A 19,868-nucleotide genomic window follows, 5' to 3' on the forward strand; every position below is an offset into this window, starting at 1 on the left:
GCCGCTTAATTGTAATTGCCTAGTCTTTTGTTTAGCCTGTCCTTATCCTTTTGACAATCTTTTTTTTTTCTTTTTTTTTTTTTTTTCTTTTGTGTGGATCTCTAATTGGATGAAAATAAATCGGGACTTTTTTTTTGTGTGACCTGAATATAGCTGTTGTGTTGTGTGTTTCCCATTGATTTCTGGAGAATAATGGCTTGCGTTCACTTTCTATAATTTGATGTTGTACTGTCAGGTGGAGGCCAATACAAACCTGCTACATTGATCTTCTGGCTCAAAGTCCTTCATCCTGCCAGCATCACTTTTGAGAACATAATCGGACCGTGGTATACATGCTGACGGAAGAACCATTTGTTTCATGTGGATAGCCCTAGATTAATGATGTAGATCAGTGTTTCCCAACCAGGGGTACGGGGACCCCTGGGGGGACTCGAGGACCTAGCAGGGGGTACTTGGAACTATTTCAGATTAAACATTTTTTTTTTTTACATTTTTCCCCTTTTTTTTAATAGGAAAAGCTATATTTTTCAGTAAAATGTGTTGCTTTGGGAGAATTTTAGGTTTATTTTCACTGCAACATTGTCCTTTTTCTTACAAATACCACTTTTAAGTAACTACTTTTAAAAAAAACTGTAGCACCCTTGAGGTAGGGTGTACACGGCTGACCACTGAAAGGCCAAAGGGGTACGAAAGACAAACGTTGGGAACCACTGATGTAGACATTAGCCCAAAACGTCTGCATGTTGACCGTTGCCATAGTTCCGACAACGGAAATTTTACTTGCGTTCATGTTTAAAGGTTTAAAGGCAGGTTTTGGCGTTTTATGTAACCTTTCACCTTAACAGAGCACATTTTCTCCAGTTCAGCATTACCCAAATCTAAGCACGAGCTGTGTGTAATAAAGCCTCAGTTGAAAGCTCAGGCGTACAAACAAGATTTTTCCTCACGTTTTTGTCTTTATTGTTGCCTGCTTTGCTTTTTTTTTTATAACTTTATTTTTATCCATAGTACAGAACAAATGTACATGCAGACAGGGGAACAAAATTAAACAACAAAAAAGTTAACTTAAATAGTCTGGACAATTTTTTCATTTTCTACCATAGCCAGTGAATAGTCTACAGTATATTTAGTGCCACTTATGAAGGAAACCCATTTTTCCCACTGCTTATACTTAAACCTTGTCAGTCTGAGATTATGTGTCTTTTTTTTTTCCATAATTGAGATTTCTTCCACAATCCCGATCCAGTCTGCTTGAGTTGGAAGGTCAGGTTTCAACCAACTCCGTGTTATTGCCTTATTACTTGCAGCCAAAATTACCTTTGTCATAAACACATCACTGTGCTATATTTCCCAGGTACTTTACTAAACAAGTGTTTGGAATTTTATAACCCAAGAACTTTTACGTTACTTCATAGCTTTTATGTAGAAATGCAGTGGAGTAGAACGTACAATTCGTCATGTAAAAGTAATACCTTCTCAACAAAAATACTTGAATACTGTAAATCTGTGTGTTATATCTATATAGCTGAACTGGTGAGAAGAAGCAAGGAGACGGGTCAAAATATATCGGCAAACTTTAACAATCCGAGCTCAATTATCTACTTCCCTGTCACATTTTTTACGCAATCACTTTAATAAGAACAATTTTAGTCTGCATAATATATTTTTCCTCCACATTGAACATTTTGCCAATGATGTGGTTTGATTTGATCCCTTTAAGCTATATGTGCTTTGTGGAGCTTTGACATTTCTCCCTGCTTGTTTTCTTATATCAAAAATGACCACCACAGCTTTACGTGGATCCTGCTGATCTTGTATTACCTCTGAACAATCTACATTACTTCCTTTTTTAGACCAAATCATTCTCTCTCTGAAATACAGCATTTGAGCGTGTGTTTTTTGGTAAACTTTTCAAATGTGGCCTGTACATAGAAACATTATCAGCCAATATGAAGTTGCAATTTTTCCATGTAGATTATTAGTATGTTGATGTTCTTTTATGAGGATGGATATTCAGATTCAGACAACAGATAAATTCAGACAACTTCATGAGTGGGACTTTAGTTTTGATTTCCTTCCAGCATGAACACAGGTGCAGGTGACAAAAAATGGCTATGGCATCAACGAGTTACTTTTTTAAATTTATTTTTATTTTTTATTTTACAAAATTCAACGTGTCCAAATCAAAAGAATTGTATAATGATGAAAAAACAAAAACAAAACAAAAAACAGCCCAAGCGTCTTTTTAATATGGCGTATTGTATCAACCAATCGTCCATTTAAACCCCTCAGCCAATCAAGCTGCACGTCACAGTATTTGAACTCCGTCCATACGTTTCACTGTTTACCTGCGGCTAACTTCCGCTTTTACTGAGATTCTGCTCGTTTTAAGCCTTTTACCTTCTGTTTTAAGCCCTTTACCCTCTGTTTTAAGCCTGTTTTAGGCCTTTGTCGCCGTCGGTAGCATGACGTCTCTTGAGATGCGAGCTCTGGTAAGTAAAATGAACGCAAACACATGTCCCTCTGTTACCTGTGACGGACATTTCTCGCCACGTGTTTAACTCTTACCACAGTTAACCCCTTAACCGAGCGCAGTTTCTCCCGTTCAACTTTGCCCAAATCTAAAAGGTTGCCTCATTCGAAAGCTGAAAGCTACACGATTCCTCTAAATCAGGGGTGGGCAATTACTTTTCATGATGAATTGAGTCGGAGAAGCTCCTCCAACAATAACTCAAACTTATATCGGGATATAAGTATAATACATCGGGAGTGTGTCGCCGGGGTCTATAAATAAAAGCTCCAAAATAAAAAAAATGTTTTATTGGGAAAATACATTGAGGACTTTATTTCAATAAATGAATAATAATAGGACTGCAGGGGCAGACTGTCCATTACCCACTTGACTACAATGTCTTCTTCTTCTTCTTAGGGATTATTCCGGCGGTTTGCCACCAAATGTTAGGGCATTACCGCCACCTACTGTTCCAAGGATGGGTCAATTGACTACAATGTGTTTATATCCTGATTTCTTATGTCAGTGCCCTCTGCTGGACAACTTTGGAATTCTTTCCTTTTTTTTTTTTTTTAAAGCTGCCCCCTACTGGCTGGAGTGAGTATTCTGGTAATTTAAAAAAAAATCATAACTCTGCACAGGAATGGGTTAGAGACTTACTTTTTTTTTTTTGACATACTTGAATACTATGAATTTATGCCCTACACGTAGTGGGCCGGACTGAATCACCTCGCGGGCCGTATTTTGCCCAGCTCTGCTCTAAATGGAGCTTTCCTCGCGTTCTTGCTGCGTTGTCGCCAATTAATTTATTTTAAACTTTTTTCCCTTTTGCTTTTTTTGTTGTTGGATTTTCATCACATTTTAGCCATTAGATATTTTTTGCCTTTTTTGTTTTTTCGTCACGTCTTTTGCCGTTCTCTCTTGTTGCGTTTTCGTCCTTGTTTTTGTCTCATTCTCGTTGCTATTAGCTTCTTGGTAAAAATTAAATTTAAAAAAAGTTTTTAGATTTGGGTAAAGCCAAACTGGAGAAAATATGCTTGGTTCAGGTGGGGCTGAAGAGGTTAAACACTGAGCAAAAACATTGTTTGTCTTCATCAGTTCAGAGCCGTGGAGAACCCCGTGCGGATGGGGAAGCCTGCTGCCAGACCTAAGAGAGCAGCTCTAAGGGAGATCTCCAACTTCAACGTGGCAGCAGTCGACACAAAGGTGAGTCCAGTTAGACATGAGCACCTGCGGCTGCGCACATTTTGATACAGTAGGCTTGATGGCACAAATTACAGCACATTGAATTTGGCTGTATTGAAGACAACATTGCACTTTATTGATCTTCCAATGTAGAAATTCCCAATTCATATAATAATATACATTATAATTTGTGTGGAACAGAATATAACAGTAAATGATAAATGTCAAAAAGGTAATAAAGTGAATAGAAGTTTCTTTACAGTAGTGTTGTACAGTCTGACAGCAGTAGGGATGAAGGACGTGCGGTAGTGACCTGCTCAGTCCACCGCTGAAGGGCTGCTCGGCTCTTCTGTCCCGTGCAGTGGGTGAGAAGTTGTGCTGCCTTGGGCCCACCAGACAAAAGCATAGTGGATTGCAGAGGCTACCACAGAGTGGGGAAATCTGCATTTATCTTTGACAAGGGGCAAGGGAATTTGACAAGACAATGTTTGAGAGGTGACGAGGTGAACCTTTACCTGGAGCCACTGATTTAACACTTCTGTAATTGTCTTCCAGAGAGGAGCGGCCAAATTGAAACCTGTGATTAAGCCCAAGCAGCGTGAGGTCGAGCCCTTGGTGGTCCCAGTGGCCCCTGAGATCACCATGGTCCCTGAGGTCCAGCCCTTGGTGGTCCCTGAGCTGCCTGAGTTCCCACAGCAGCTGGATGTGTCCATGCAGGAGGAGAGCGCCTTGTGCCAGGCCTTCTCTGAAGCGCTGCTCACAGTGGAGGATGTGGATGAGCAGGATGGGGACCAGCCTCAGCTGTGCTCCGTATACGTCAAAGACATCTACAGATATCTGCATGAGCTGGAGCTGCAGCAGGCCGTGAAGCCCCAGTACATGACGGGCTACGACATCAACGGCCGCATGAGGGCGCTGCTCATCGACTGGCTCGTCCAGGTGCACTCCAGGTTCCAGCTGCTGCAGGAGACGCTGTATCTGACTGTGGCCGTGCTCGACCGGTTTCTGCAGGTGAGGGGCTTAAACAGGAGGCAGTGGACCAGTGCATTATGTCCTAATGTAACCCTATGGTCTGACCCTCAGGTGCAGCCGGTGTCACGCAGGAAGCTGCAGCTGGCCGGAGTCACTGCCATGTTCGTGGCCTGTAAATACGAGGAGATGTACGCTCCGGAGGTGGGAGACTTCGCCTACATCACAGACAACGCCTACAGCAAGGCCCAGATCCTGGAGATGGAGCAGGTGGTTCTGAGGAGCCTCAAGTTCCAGCTGGGACGCCCTCTGCCCCTGCACTTCCTCCGCAGGGCCTCCAAAGTGGCTAGTGTGAGTATCTATTGCTCCCTTTCTGTCTTTATATTTGCATTGACCCTCGTACTGCTCTAACATGGACCTGCTCTGTCTGTCCAGTCGGACGTGGAGAGACACACTTTGGCCAAATACCTGATGGAGCTGACCCTGTTGGACTACGACATGGTTCACTTTCGTCCATCTGAGATCGCGGCTGCAGCTCTGTGCCTGTCCCAGCTGCTGCTCGAGGGGCTGCCCTGGGTCTGTATAAACTCTGCAGTTTAAGTGTTGCTTCAAGTTTTAAAATTGTCATGAAGGAACAGATACAGCCAAGTTGGGCACAGGGACAAATTGTCTTGTATGTTGGAACATTTTGCACTGGGTTCACGACCAAATGGGAGAAGGGACCGGGAGTAATCATTTGCATAAGTTCTAGACGCTATAGTGGGATAATTGATGGACTTTGCAAACTGCTTACAAGACACATGGGGAGTTTGTCCATAAAATCAAGCCTCTGCATGTGTAGGTATTCCTTTGGTCATGCCCAGTTCGTACCAGCGCAGAGCTTGTTTAGATTTCTTCCATGTTCCCTGCAGTCTCCCACGCAGCAGCACTACTCCACTTATGACGAGGCCCACCTGAAGCCGATTGTGCAGCTCATCGCCAAAAACGTGGTCCAGGTCAACGATGGGAAGACAAAGTTCAAGGTGAGTAGACCTGAATCAAAATGCGTCACTTTTACTTCCCTACTTGGACGGGGATGACCACAAACAAAACAAACATAAAATCCCCTGACTCAACTGTTTTCATAGTATCGCCATCATGGTTTTAGTGATGGAGCTGAACTGTAAATGACCTCACTCCTCGTTTTCAGACTGTGAAGACCAAATACTCGCACAGTAAACTGCTGAAGATCGCCCTGACCCATCAGCTCCGCTCGCCCGTCGTCCAGAGTCTGGCGGCTGCAGCCGAAAACTCGCACTAATGAACTCGACCGATGAGACCGTGGACAACGATGCACTTTATTTTTGACTCTCACCTGTGGAGATGAGCACTTTTTAACGTAAACTTTAGATTATTTAAGTCTTTTTAAAGCTAGATAGCACTTTATTTTTTATTTTTAGATTTTGAATAATTAATAAAAAACCTACCTCAGATGTTATGTCAACTGAATGTTATGGATGGTCTAAAATAAAATTGTTTATAAGAATGTTTGTTTTTCACACATTGTACTTACTAGGGCCATGCTTCTCAAACTGTGGTATTCGGGTCATGTACATTTTCGGAGTAATTCATTTTAAATGGAGACAATCCGCTTTAGAAACGCTTTTTATTTCTGATTTAGGCTCAAATTAGATGAAATTTTGTCTAAGCCTCAATTTGGCCCAGCTTGAGTTGCCGTGGAAATTATACAAACTCTTATCGTGGATTGGATCAACAATCCCACCTTATTGACACTTTTTTTTTTCTAGCACCTTTTGCCTTCTTAAACTATAAGCTCTTGAATGTTGTGCTGTGTGAAGGCAGCCTATTGTGTGCGTCACCACACAAGCAAAGCGTTCCCAGTCCCGTTGGAGCTCCCTGATCTATAATCATTATTGCCAGCCCTGTTTGATATGAGAGCGGTCAGACCCTGCACAGAGTGGTCTCTGATGCTGAGGTCAGACAGTGGTGGTGTAGTGGATGCAGATAGACCTCATCTGTCCAGGCTCAGACACAGGGACGTCAGTATGAGCCAGTATGTCCCATCACACTGGGCTCTCTCTGAACGGGACACTGTAGACGCTGCAGAATCATCGGGACAGGACCATTGTACATTGACTCATAAAGCTGATCTCACTATTACATTCTCTGGGGTCGACCCGAGCGCTCACAATCAGGCAAATGCACTAAATCAGGATTTTTATGCAACTGCTAAATTTCCACGTGACATCACCACATTCTAAAGAGCCTATAGTTTAACATTAAGGTGGAGCGCTGCTGAAAATGACATGGTAAGTGCTGATTTCAGGTCTTAGCATATTGCTATTTGTTCTGTAATTCTTGGGCCAATTCACATGAAACAAGAACTGTCACAACGCTCAAAGTCCTCTCTTCCTGCACATATGAAGTGGGGGCTTATTAATTCATAAAGGCATTCAAAAGTGGTGACAATATTCAAAAACATGAGCGTGATGTTGGTCAGTAGAAAGCACTTTCAGCCATAAGAATAATGTGTCAGGTTTATGAATCCAACTGTTTCTCTCCCATAGACTTGTATTGGCTCCCGCCCTCCAACTGAAATAGAATTCTAGAACATGAACACAACCCATTGGGAGAAAAAAAAATCTAGAATAGAATGATTTAGATTAGGAATAATGCCGTCCCTTCAGTTTAAGGCACTGAACTAGTTGTGTATTATTAATCACTGGCTGCTCACTTGTGTTTCCCAAACGTTTCACCTTCAAATTGATCTGGCCATCCAGTTACCACCAGGCCTAGATCAAGAACCAATTAGGACTAAATTGGTTCTAAAAGAAAAAATAAAGCAAAATTGGTATTTTCAAAGAATATGCAGTAAAACCTGTTGAGCAATGTCATTTTCCAATGACTTTAAATTTAAAGCCAGTTTAGCTTAGCAGTTTAGATTTTTACCTGAGAAAATACACCTGATAAAAAGTACTTGCCATCAAAATACATGACACATTTGAGTCGTGTTCTTTTATATTAAACTGTGTCATGTCAAATAAAATGAAAGAAAAGCTTCATGAGAGGACCAGATAAAAATGCTCAAATTACTAGAAAAATAGGAATTTGGGAACAAAAAAATCCTAAAAAATAAAATAAGGCTCAGTGTCCTTGGCACAAACAGCCGCAGGAAAGAGACACTAAATATGTCATATTTTGAATGGGTATAAATGACCAGTTGACTAAAATAACTGTGTTACTCACTTGCTGTGAGAACAGAGACACTGAACTCTGTGACAGGAGCAAAGCTGGAGTTGAAGTCGCAAAAATAAATGTGTCAGCCCTGATTGTCAGCCATGAAAGGAGCAAGATTGCCTGATTTTATACACTAACCCTTCCCTACCTTCTATCACAATCACTGGGTGAAAATCACCCAAACATGAGCCTGTAGGTAAGAGTGTGTCTTGGATTAGAAAAACACCCAGGCCATCAAAGATGTCAAAAACAAAGCTGAAGCCCAGAGACCCAGGACACTCAGATACACCATCATAATGAAAATCACATCAATGTATTGGCTCGGGTGAAAACAATGGTGTTCTAGGGTTAATGACATTTGACCTCTTGACACTCACCTGAACCGAGCACATTTTCTCCCATTTGGCTTTACCCAAATCTAAAAGTCTAAAAAATCTAAATCTAAAAAATAGCGACACAAATGAGACGAAAACAAGGATGAAATACAACAAAAAGTGACATAAACGCAACCAAAGAACAGCAGTATAAGTGACAAAATGTGACGAAAAAGTAATGAAAACAAATGTGAAAAAAGTGACTACAACGCGACAAAAACGCAAGGAAAAATAGTTCAGTTTACATGGGTTTTGTTGGTCTTAGCTTTCAAATGAGGCGTTCCATTGACCTATAGGCTGCAACCTTTTAGATTTGGACAGAGCTGAACTGGAGAAAATGCACTTGGTTTAATGCCCCACGAAACCCTGTCAAACTAAAGACTAAATGTTGACTCAAATGTTGTCAAAAGACTAAATCTAAAGAGAAAGTCGTCAAATGAACTCTGTCTCCAATCAAAGCAAGAGTTGCAGATGAACCTCCAGGCTACTTTCAGAACTGCCGAAAGGGTTAAACCATCCCCGCTCTCCGTGTGCCCCCCCGGTGTGACCGCGCGGGGGCGCTCAGCCCGCCTCTCCACGCTGGGACTCCTCTCTCTCTCTCCTCTCTCACTCAATCCCGCTCCGTACGCGCTCAGGCCGCTTTGTTGTTCCCTGTCCGTCGATCAGCGCGCACAGACTGACCACCGCAGACACAGTAGCACAGTCTAGCCAGAGTCCAGACCTACTTTTGACCAAGATCCAACCCCGCAAGACCCGAGAAAAACACACACGAGCGCTCGCACCAAGGACCTGTTTGGAAACTTCTACTTTACTGAACGAAACGGTGAGTGCGCGGCGGTGCTTGGATTCGGCTCATGTTTGCGCTTGAACGCCGCTCGTGAACATCCACACGGCTTTAAGATTAGACTGGGGGGGTGTACGTGGAATTGAAAGCAGCGTGTTTAGGTAGTTTCCCCCCTTTTTCTTTCTTTTTCTTTCTCTTCTAGGGGTTGGAAAACTTTTGCGCTGCTGCTGCTGATGTGGCGACTGAAATTGTGATAACGCGGCGTCCAAAAAAAAAAAAAAGTGGAAGGAAGCTACAAAATGGTTCAAGACGAGATCGATCGTTTTGTTGAACGCGTTGTTGAGATTAGGAGTGGACTTTAGCTTTTTGGTCTTCAATTTCTGCTTCAAAGGGAAATGACAATGTCTTTTTAGCCGTGGCTTTTTGGTATTTGTTCGTAAATGTGGCTTACTTTGGGGTCGTGTTTGACGCAGTGGTTGGCTTCAGGGCGAGATTCTTGACAAAACTTTTTGACAACAGGTAGAGCAGTGACTCAGAGACAGACAGTGTGGGACAATGCCTTTGTTTGCCTCCTTAAATTTAAAAAAAAAGGAGTTGGACTTCTTCGTTTTTCAAACCGTTGTGCGTTTATTTACCAGAGGGGGTCGAGCTTCACCAGGTGGTTCTAATCATTCCTTTGATTTCCATTTAAAGTTGGATCATTGTCTTTTTTTGACATGGTTTGCACTTGGGTTGCAATGGGGCTGAAGATTCCCGATAAATTCAATAGGAACATCAGCGTATTTTCCCTTTCTTTTTGAATAAACAATTGGTGAACTACTAGTTACCCATCAATGATGTTTTAAACCATAAACCCCTGCCCACCCATAGAAGAACGTGAGATCCAAATATCGCCATCTCAAAACTGAACACAACTTTCCTAAACCTTAAGACCGAAGACCTACTGCAATGTCTTTTTAGCCGTGGCTTTTTGGTATTTGTTCGTAAATGTGGCTGACTTTGGGGTCGTGTTTGACGCAGTGGTTGGCTTCAGGGCGAGATTCTGGACAAACTTTTTGACAACAGGTAGAGCAGTGACTCAGAGACGGACAGTGTGGGACAATGCCTTTGTTTGCCTCCTTAAATGTCAAAACAAGACGAAACAAAAAAAGTAGTTGGATTGGCGTTTATTTACCAGAGGGGGTCGAGCTTCACCAGGTGGTTCTAATCATTCGTTTGATTTCCATTTAAAGTTGGATGCATTGGTTTTTTGACATGGTTTGCACTTGGGTTGCAAAGGGGCTGAAGATTCCCGATAAATTCAATAGGATCATCAGCGTATTTTCCCTTTCTTTTTGAATAAACAATTGGTGAACTACTAGCTGCCCATCGATGATGTTTTAAACCATAAACCCCCGCCCACCCATAGAAGAATGTGAGATCCAAATATCTCCATGTCAAAGCAGAACACAACTTTCCTAAACCTTAAGACCCAAGACCTGTTCACCATAACTGCCTCTGAAATCCTGCAGTCTCAAAACGTTGTTACTTTGAGTTGCCGTCATGCAAGAGCTTAACATAGAAGGTGCAGTTACACGTATGACCTGGGGTGGCAGTAGTGAGTCTAAAATGGCCAACTTGCATTAGCCCCTTTAAATTCAGCTGTCTCTAAATCGCATCATGACAAACGCTGACCCGCACTGTACGAGGAGTGGGCGGGGCCTGTGTCGGACGCGCCATTTTGTGTGAATCAAACAAAACAGATCTAAATGATGGACTTTTGAAATGATGTAATATTATGTGATGCGGCACACAACATTATGCAAGATGGATACAAACATGGAATGAGCCTGTTCCATTTCCAAAAGCTCTTCCTTCTGTCGACCACAACCCAAAAAAACACTGTCCTCTTCCAACTCTGGTGTCCGACACAGCTTTTAATTCCCTTGGGAAATCTCCAACATCCAAATTTCCCTGGAATTTTGCAACCTTAGTTTGCATCGAGTTTAGACAGACTTGTCCGCTTTAGGTTTATTTTGGATCATTTTTAACCCAGTTTTACTTTTAGTTGTATTTCACTGACTTTAGCTCAAGTGAATATAACAGGACACCCATTACTGCACTTCTTGGGACTTTTTGTGCAGTAACTATGGATATGGAACTAACTTCTGGATTATTTTGTGATTTACAGCATTGTCAACCCTATATTTTTGTGGCTAAAACAGCAATTAAATGACTTTATGTCGCGTTTTTCAGTCTAAAATAAGTTTTAATTTCTCTGTCCCTCATGACCCCCCACAACCTGTCCCACTTCTACTACTTTTTAGGTTGGCTGTTCTGAAACTGCAGCAATGGCAGTTGGCTCCGCTGCCCTTCAGTAAGATGTCTTTAATCTGCGTATGTGACGGGCTATTGTTCAATTGAAAATCCCTCGGTAAATGAAAGTGACGGAATAAACGGTCGTCATTCAGTGCAAGTTAAGATGACTAATGCTTGTCCAGGGTGTGCCCTCCTGCCTAAGGCCCATAGTTGCCGCCCACCTATTTGGAAATAAAACTCGGCCTGTAGTAGCATTCCACACATTGCACGGGGGTTACATGCAACAACATTTCATTCTGAGTTGCAATGTACAAGTTTTGTTTACGCCATGGGATTTTGTTTTTCATGTTCTAAAATCACAGTGCTTGTTTTAAACATGTCCAGGAGATTTAAAGAGGGGGTATTATGCTTTTTTCAATCACATAGCACCAGTCTATAGCACACTACAATGATGACCAAACCTTCTGTTGGTCTGTAAATGCAGTAAATTAAAATAACTGCCTTGTATAAAATTGCTCTCTCAAAATGGCTGTAGCAAATGTCTTGAAATAGGCCTCTGTCTCTTTAAGAACCTCTGACCCTTTCCGACACGCCCCCTCCACACGCTGTCTGTGGCATCAGTGGGGAGGGGGTTCTGCTGAGGAGCAGTGGTTGGTTACTCGGCTTGTGACGAAAGCTCGGAGGCATCTCCAGGAGGTGGGGGCGTTCCTAGGAGGACTCAGGCAAAGCTATCCCTAAAATGGCCGCCATCAGAGTTTTTACAGATTACTCAAAAATACGTGAATGTGCCAAGGCAACACTTCAGGCATGTTTTTAATGAGGGAATGACATAATAACATGATGTAAAGCTTGAAAAAGTTGATTTAGCATAATAGCCCGCCTTTAATATTTGAGAGACGACTAAAGTAATACACAAATCACTGTGTTTTGAATGTCTCAGGTAGGGAATACATGCAATACCAACATATCAGAATAGCAAAAAGCCACAATACATTGCAAAACCACTGAAGGTCTTTCATGATTTTGCTAATTGAGCCTTGTTCTGAGCTTGATTCAGTACATGTCACATCTTTATTGACACAATTTGATGAAAGGCTGTCACATGGCTCCATTTACAGGCCAGCATCATCCGTAGTCACAGACAAGTGGCCCTTGGACGCGGTTACTGCAGACCTGGTACTGCGCTGCGAGATGACCGCAGACGTTCGAAAAAAAACAATAGGCCGTGTTTTTGAGTCCAGCCGAGCTCTCCGCATGTAGCGCCCATTGATGACGCGCCTGGCCCGTGTCCAGGGCACATCGAGTGGCACGGTCCGCTACCTCTGCAGTGACGCCACATGACGGGCCTCTGTCCACAAGCACTTTCCGTACGAGAGACACTGACCCACTTCGGGAAAACAATACCCGTCAACAACAACGGGGAGATTCATTAGCGTCATCAGGCTGGAAAAATATATATCTTCTTTTTTTTTTTTACACAAAGTTTAAACTGGCGGTCCAAACTCTTCCTAACACAACATCCAAATCTTGGCTGGCAGATAAATTGGGCCGATATCAGGGTATTTTCAGTATTGACAATCGGCTGATAAAAAGGCTGATATCTCCGGAATCGAAAGTGATTGACACTTCACATTTTTTGCCCCTGAGAGTTAACTTCCTAGGCCTCAGGGGAGCAGAGACACATTGCGGTGAAAATCAGTTGCAGACATTTGCGTATAATTTCAGAACCATATGAGACAGAGACTTGCCCTCTTTTTGTTTTGGAATCTGCCGATTTTTGTCTTTCAAACAAGCTCCCTCTGAAGTACCTACTAAATATGAATATGCAGTGCCCCATGCTGTCACATTTAGAAGGATTATATTATCTAGGATTATATAGACACAGGATTATAGACCAGACATTTTTTTTAAAATGTGGCCAAAAATATGAACGGTGCATCATATTGTCATTTGCCAATCAAAATCCCCAATAATCAGTATCGGCCTTAGAAAACCCACGTCGATCGACTATATTTCTATGATTGACACCTTTACTATGATAATAAATGTTTAGCTATAGGCTATTTTGAGAGAGAAAAAATATATATACATCAAATTCAATTACTTAGAATATCAGCCTAGATATCGGCCATGCCAACCCCTTCATATCGGTATCGGTGTTGGGCCCCAAAAATCCATATCGGTCGGGCTGCTGGGTCACTACAAGGTCAAATATGGCCAAATATCAACTTTTTTCCGTATAAAAAGTTGGATAATGCACCTTTAAGTAGTTTGCTTGTTGATTTGCCAGAACATGGCCATTTTCAGTTGAATATGTGTGTATATTTAGTGGTTTGGAATCCGGTGAGCTGCCATTTTGGATTAACCATGCGTTTCTCTTATCAATTTATCCAACAGGGGGTGGTTATGTCGCCAAAGGAAACGCACTGCGCTAGTTCATTATCACCATTAAAGATCTCTCTCCACTTCCTGCATTCTTCCTCCGCTTTGCAGCACAACCTTTCTCTTATTTAGTCTGAACTTAAACCCAGCGTCACCTTTTTCTTGCAGTCAGAGTCTGAAGGAAGTGAGAGAAAGAAGAGGCTCTCAGTTTCTTTTTGATGCAGAGAGACTGAGATACCGTTACCATAGCAACTGTGTCATGTTTAGTATAGCCAGTTCACCGCCATTGTGTCCGTGGGCAAGACACTTTACCCCGCACTTTGGTGTGCATCAGTAGCAGCCACGTTTCTGTGAGTCACCCTCAGGTCAGAAGGGAAGGAATGAATTAACATAATGAAAAACTGCGGGTTTAGGACACCGAGGCATTGTTGGGGAGGGAAGTTTCATCAAAACAAGATCCTGGAAAAATGCAACAATGCAAAACAGATTTTTGAGCAGAGTTTGAGGAAATTTCTTATTGAGATTGAAATTTTATTTAAGATTAAAGCATTTTTTTCCCCATTCTTTATAGTTTACTCACAGCACTGTCTGTCTATTCTGTGCATAAGCTGCTTTAACCTACATTCCTCCCATTTCCTACATTTTTGTTGCAGCTTTACGAGACCATAACCTACATACGTCTTCAACCAAAGTTTTCAAAACCGGGTGCACTTTTTCTGTTTTGACATACTGAGATATGTTCTTACCTGAACTTAGACGAGTTGATGCGTAACTTTGTTCGTGCCCTCAGTCACGTAAATAGACCAAAGACGTTGCTAGCATTTAGCCTCTCCCAGCATATTCCTATAGCTCCAAACTGGGGTGAAGTTAGACGCTACCAAGCTCTTCCACGATTCAAGTATAGTTACACAAAATTTAACATATCGATTTTCTAAGTGATTTTCTATCAAAGATCCAGTAAAACAATGAGGAACACAGAAACCACAAATGCCGTTTGCAGAAAAAGTAGTGTGTGACCAGCTTGTGTACTTTGGAGTGTTTACATTTTTCCAATATGTTTAATAGACCCACACTCGCTAATCTTTACTGTCCTCTAAGTCCAGTTCCATTTGCAAATCACCTTTTCTCCCAAACATTATGTCCCCAGCCTCGTTGATGTATTAAATGCGTCATATCCTCATTGACCTGTTGTCCTCGTTTATTGTTGAAGAGGGCAATATGTTGATTTGAAAATTGGTGTTTTAGAGATATACAAAATAAAGTGCCAAAGATGTCTCGAGTTTTAGAAACAAACCTGAAAAGACCCTGGATCCAGTTTTGGACCTTCGCCTTTCAACCTCCTTCAAAAAACAAAAAGCAAATGATCTGAATAAAGCTTTGTCAAAACATAATCTTGAATAAATTCACCCTTGGACTTCGGCTATACGAGTGTGCAATGCTGTTTTATTTTTGAAGATTTTCCTCAACATCTGCACCTCCGTTACCACTTTTGGTGTGCGTTACTCTTCTTCTCTCATTGGACTTTCAATCCACCATAGCATTGAATTCAATGTGACTGTGACCATCATTTTCATCATACTATATATATCATAAGAAATAGTTTTTTTGTTTAAACGTTTGCATTGTTTGTCAAAAATATTAGCATACTGTAACTGTATGAGTTTGTTTTTTACATGCAGCCACATCACAACTGAGGCAAAGTTTGTGAAATCAAGAAAAAAACGACTTCCAAAAAGCTCATATTTCTTTTGAATACACAGATATTGAGGGAAAACTCTTTTTCAGTCGGCATATTTTAAGTACATAAAATGTTTAAAGGAACAGGCCACCGTTTTTAAATGTTGAGATATGTTCTTACCTGAGCTTAGACGAGTTGATAAGTAGCTGTCTGGTCTTTATTCGTGCCCTCAGTCATGTAAACACAGCACCGACAGTGTAAGCATTTAGCCTCTCCTCTTCTCATATATGGATCCAAACAGTGAAGTTAGAAGTGACCAAGCTCTTCCACGTTTTCCCTATTTTGTTATGGGTATGTGAGCCTTTACACAATCCAAGTATAGGCAAACAAAATGAAGCGCGGCGATTTTCTAAGTGGACAAAAAGGGGAATTATATTGCACGGCGTAGTAATTACTACTCTTTGCAATATAGTAGTATATTGATCCCCTTTTTATCTGCTTATAAAATTGACATACCTACTTTTGTGTGCCTATGGATCCATAGATCAGACGAGGAGAGGCTATGCTAACGCCATCTGTGCTGTGTTTACATGACTGAGGGCACGAATAAAGACCAGACAGCTACTTATCAACTCGTCTAAGCTCAGCTAAGAACATATCTCAGCATTTAAAAATGGTGGCCTATTCCTTTAATGCTAAGCTTCCTAACACATTAGGAGATTTTCAAGGCAAAGCGGATGTTTTGTTATTCCCATCACAGTCATTTCCCTCATCTTTTTCTTCTGTGTGAGACAGACAAAAGCACCAAGAAAAATGCCCTGAACAGACTCACTGTGAGCACTCAGTATGTTCAGACTTTTATCTGTAACAGGTAATTTCCATTAGGCATGGACTGTCATTTGGCCCTGGTTGAAGAATCACCCACGTGACACTCCTGTGATACGTTTGTGGAGAGTGTGGTTTTAACTAACAGGAAACATGAGGCAAAAAGTCAAACCAAAGAGCGGGTTCTTAGTACAAGACATGACGTTCGATGGAAGAAACATGTTGTTAGACACTTACTCAGAAACCGTGTTGATTAATGCCTGCTGCCTGCCAGAGAGATTACATCAGCGGTGGTTACCTGCTGTCGCTGTTTTCATATTTGTTTTTATTTTGACACACCTTCAACACTACCAAGACCGAAAGTACTGCCAGACAATGGTGCTTTTATGATGTGTGTTGCATGTGGCAGCAGGTGTAAACAAATGTGTCGTGACCACAAACAACTGTGAGAGACTCGTGAATGTCTACATTTGAATAACTTTTTTTTTAGTGTTAGTCCTTTATCTCGTTTGTTTTAAATGAAGATATGTCTGCTTGTTGTTCATGATTTTTGCCACCCTCCATTGTTTACCGATTTTCAGCACACCCTGGTCTGAGCTCCAGGGCTGTGTCCAGGCATTTTTGAGAGTGGGGCCCCAGTGGTGTCACTTTTTTATAGCAGAGCAGCATCGGAGCCCATGTGTTAAAGTTAAATTTAAATTTGAATTGAGACGTCAACTTCCATAACAACAATCTGTCGCACTTGAATGAAAAGGTTTGTTTGTAATTTAGTATTACATTAGAGAAATGGGGGAAGAGTGCAAAGAAATGTACTGATGATAAATATTGAGCCCAAAAATGTATTGTCTATCTGTCATTTACGACAAGTCGATATAGTAATTATCGTGACAGCATTAGGCAAACCAGAGGTGATCTATAACTAAGTAAATGTACTTATTATTACTTATTGTACTTTAGTTTTTGAGTTTGGTTCTGTTTTTGTACTTTTTGCTGTAACTCCACTACATTTCTTAAACGGTTCCAAAGTCATAAGTTATCTTGGCATGTGTTTACTCTGCCTAAAAATGCACACTCCGAAACAGTAGGTGGCGCTGTGCAGATGCGCTGTCAAACACCACTGATTCACAACAAGGAAGAAAGTTTGTCCCTGACGTGTTGCCGTACAGTATGGTGAATTTGGGTGCCATTTTTTGTGTTTTTGAAGCTACAAAGTTATTACTCATAATACTCAGTGGATTAGTACTTCCACTCAAGTAATAATCTGTCGAGCAACTTTTACTTGTATTGGAGTAATATTTGACTGATCTGTACTTTTAACGAAATGAAGTACTTTGACCATTACTGATTGAAAGGTAGAATTGTAGAATTTCATTTTTGTGTCTCTTTTTTTTGTTGAGTTTTTGTCACTTTTTTGTTGCTCTTTTTCAATTTTCATCCTCGTTTACGTCGCTATTTTGATGCAATTTTTCAAGAAGCTTTTAGATTTGGGTAATGCTGAACTGGAGAAAATGTACTCAATTAAGGTGGGGGTTAAGAGGTGCTATAAAATGTATTTAATTATTTCAATTAATTTATTTACTCATATTTAAATATTCAGTTATTAGTTGTTTATTTATTGACTTATTTATCGGGACACTGCTGCCCCCCCTGGCCACCCCTCAGACAAGCGCCTTGTTGCCCTTATTGCCCACTTCCTCTGGTCTCCACAGACGCTGCTCTCTGTAGTCTGTAGATCTGTGCTGTTAAGTGGCCCACGGTTCAGAGGTTTGTGAGATGAGTCAAAGCTGTTCCAACATGTGAGCGTTTGGGAGGTGAATGCGGCTGAACTGGTCCGTCCTCAGCGTGTGGCCACTGGAAACTTCTCTCAACAACCTCTCGAGTCTGAAAACTGTCCAAAACTTAAACGCATCCAGATGAAGTGCTACACATTTACAGAGCGATCCGAGCACGTTGTAGTGGAGGGAAGAGGGCCGCTTTCAGACCTCTTTTAGTTACTCCAGTCCTGATTTTATTATGTCACAGTCTGATAGTTTAGTCATGCATTCATTTTCTATTGGTCACAATTCCACACTGATTACCTGCAGTCACATATCTGAAACAGAAATAACTTGGGGGGACTAAGTTACTGCTACTGAGAAAAAAGCGAGCTCTGTCTCAATTAACCTCTTACCTGAGCTTAAACCATACCCGGGTTTCAGTGATTAAACTAGCCCTGTAGCTTAAAACACAGCTATTTGTGATTTGTCGATATTTTTGGCTTCTCTCAGATGTCATTGCTCCTCGACTTATTCAAAATGGCCATATATCGTCTACAACAAGGACTCACAACCTTTTTTCTTCAAAAAGTGAGGCCACCAACAATACAGCTCCAAAACATACGCATAATGGCCAATAAGCATTTGAATAAAAATCATTACCTAAGACTTTTTTCAGTCTGTGATGATTTTTCACATTTATTTACTCTCTCTGACTGACTTTGTTCACTGGAAAAGTTATCGAACTATCGATACGATTCTGTGCTGATTTTGCGCTGGGTTTGGTTTATCTTATTGCCAATGGAATAGGAAAGATGTTTCTTTGCCTACACTTTTTTAGGCTTAACACAGTCACACCTGCTCAAAATCAGCATGCATTGTCTTAAAGGGATATTTCAGGATTTTAGACATTTCCTAGTAATCCAGATTGTTGTTGATTTCTGGAGATATATCTATTTTTTTTAAGTCATGCAGAGTTTAGTGCTGCGCGGCTAGTGCTAGGCTAGCGCATGTCCATGGTAACTAGTATCCTGCATTAAAAACGGTTTGACCCAAGCACAGTGCACCTGAGGCAAATCACTTATAACACCAAACTACCCATATAAATGTCTGTTGACTGAATAATTTTTTTTAAAATATAACCATTTTGCATTTAAAAGAACTTACATTTGAGCAGCATCAGCTTCCTGATTGTTAGCTAAGCAGCGGCGGAGTGATCTGCTCGGTTACCGGATCTACAGTAGTTTGTTTACCTGCGGCCGCCATTACTTCACTTGGAATACACAAAGGACCTTTCTCCAAATCAGATATGGCAACGTTTGGAGGACTACCCAATGATTTTGAAGAGGTTTTTAATGCAGGCTACTAGTTACCATAGACCTGCACTAGCCTAGCACCACTAAACTCTTCAAATATAAGGACTGCATGAGTTAAGAAAAATCATATCTCCAGAAATCAACAACACTCTGAATAACTAGGAAATGAGGCCCTATGTCAAAAATCCTGAAATATCCCTTTAATAGAGGATGAGACATTTTTGTGTGTGTGTGTTGCAGCTTAATCTACAGATTTCAAACTTTGGTTATGCCAGCAGTTTTCTTCATAATATATATTTTTTTTTGCATGAATCTATTGTTGTTGCAAAAATATCCCATAATCATTGTTATCGAGAAAGTTTCCCAAAATACTGAGGTGTTATTTTTGTTAATTTAATTGCGAATTTAACCGCAAAAAAAATGCTCCGGTCAAACAGCTAAAAAAGCCGGCAGCCGCAGTGAAGTTTGGCCTCAGCAGGAGTCAGTGTGTGAGTGAGAGAAACTCCTTCAGACCCGTCAGTCCAGTTCAGAGAAACGGCCCAGAGCGATCGCCG

General features: G+C 41.3%; 2 protein-coding genes across 2 annotated transcripts in view; both read left to right on the plus strand.

Annotated features, from left to right (window-relative positions):
* The first annotated feature begins 4,391 nt into the window (after positions 1-4,391).
* ccnb2 (cyclin B2) lies at positions 4,392-5,996 on the plus strand. Its single transcript, XM_079555639.1, has 5 exons — positions 4,392-4,708; positions 4,781-5,017; positions 5,102-5,242; positions 5,578-5,688; positions 5,856-5,996. Exons 1-5 carry the CDS (start codon positions 4,409-4,411, stop codon positions 5,964-5,966), a joined length of 900 nt encoding a protein of 299 aa, XP_079411765.1. The 5' UTR covers positions 4,392-4,408; the 3' UTR covers positions 5,967-5,996.
* Positions 5,997-8,897: 2,901 nt separating this feature from the next.
* The window catches only part of LOC306961961 (CD82 antigen-like), a 36,124-nt gene continuing 25,153 nt past the window's right edge, over positions 8,898-19,868 (plus strand). The window contains exon 1 of the mRNA XM_079554937.1: positions 8,898-9,100. The gene's annotated coding sequence lies outside the window, so the exon portion shown is untranslated. The remainder of the gene's footprint in view (positions 9,101-19,868) is intronic.

This window comes from Gobius niger, assembly GCF_951799975.1.
Source record: "Gobius niger genome assembly, chromosome: 4".
NCBI lineage: Eukaryota > Metazoa > Chordata > Actinopteri > Gobiiformes > Gobiidae > Gobius > Gobius niger.

What these genes read in the sequence shown, in the direction of transcription:
- ccnb2 (XM_079555639.1), top strand. Translation starts at nt 4,409, where the DNA reads ATGCAGGAGGAGAGCGCCTTGTGCCAGGCCTTCTCTGAAGCGCTGCTC. An exon ending in TGCTCGACCGGTTTCTGCAG is followed by an intron (nt 4,709 to 4,780) that starts GTGAGGGGCTTA and finishes TCTGACCCTCAG; the next exon opens with GTGCAGCCGGTGTCACGCAG. An exon ending in GGGCCTCCAAAGTGGCTAGT is followed by an intron (nt 5,018 to 5,101) that starts GTGAGTATCTAT and finishes CTGTCTGTCCAG; the next exon opens with TCGGACGTGGAGAGACACAC.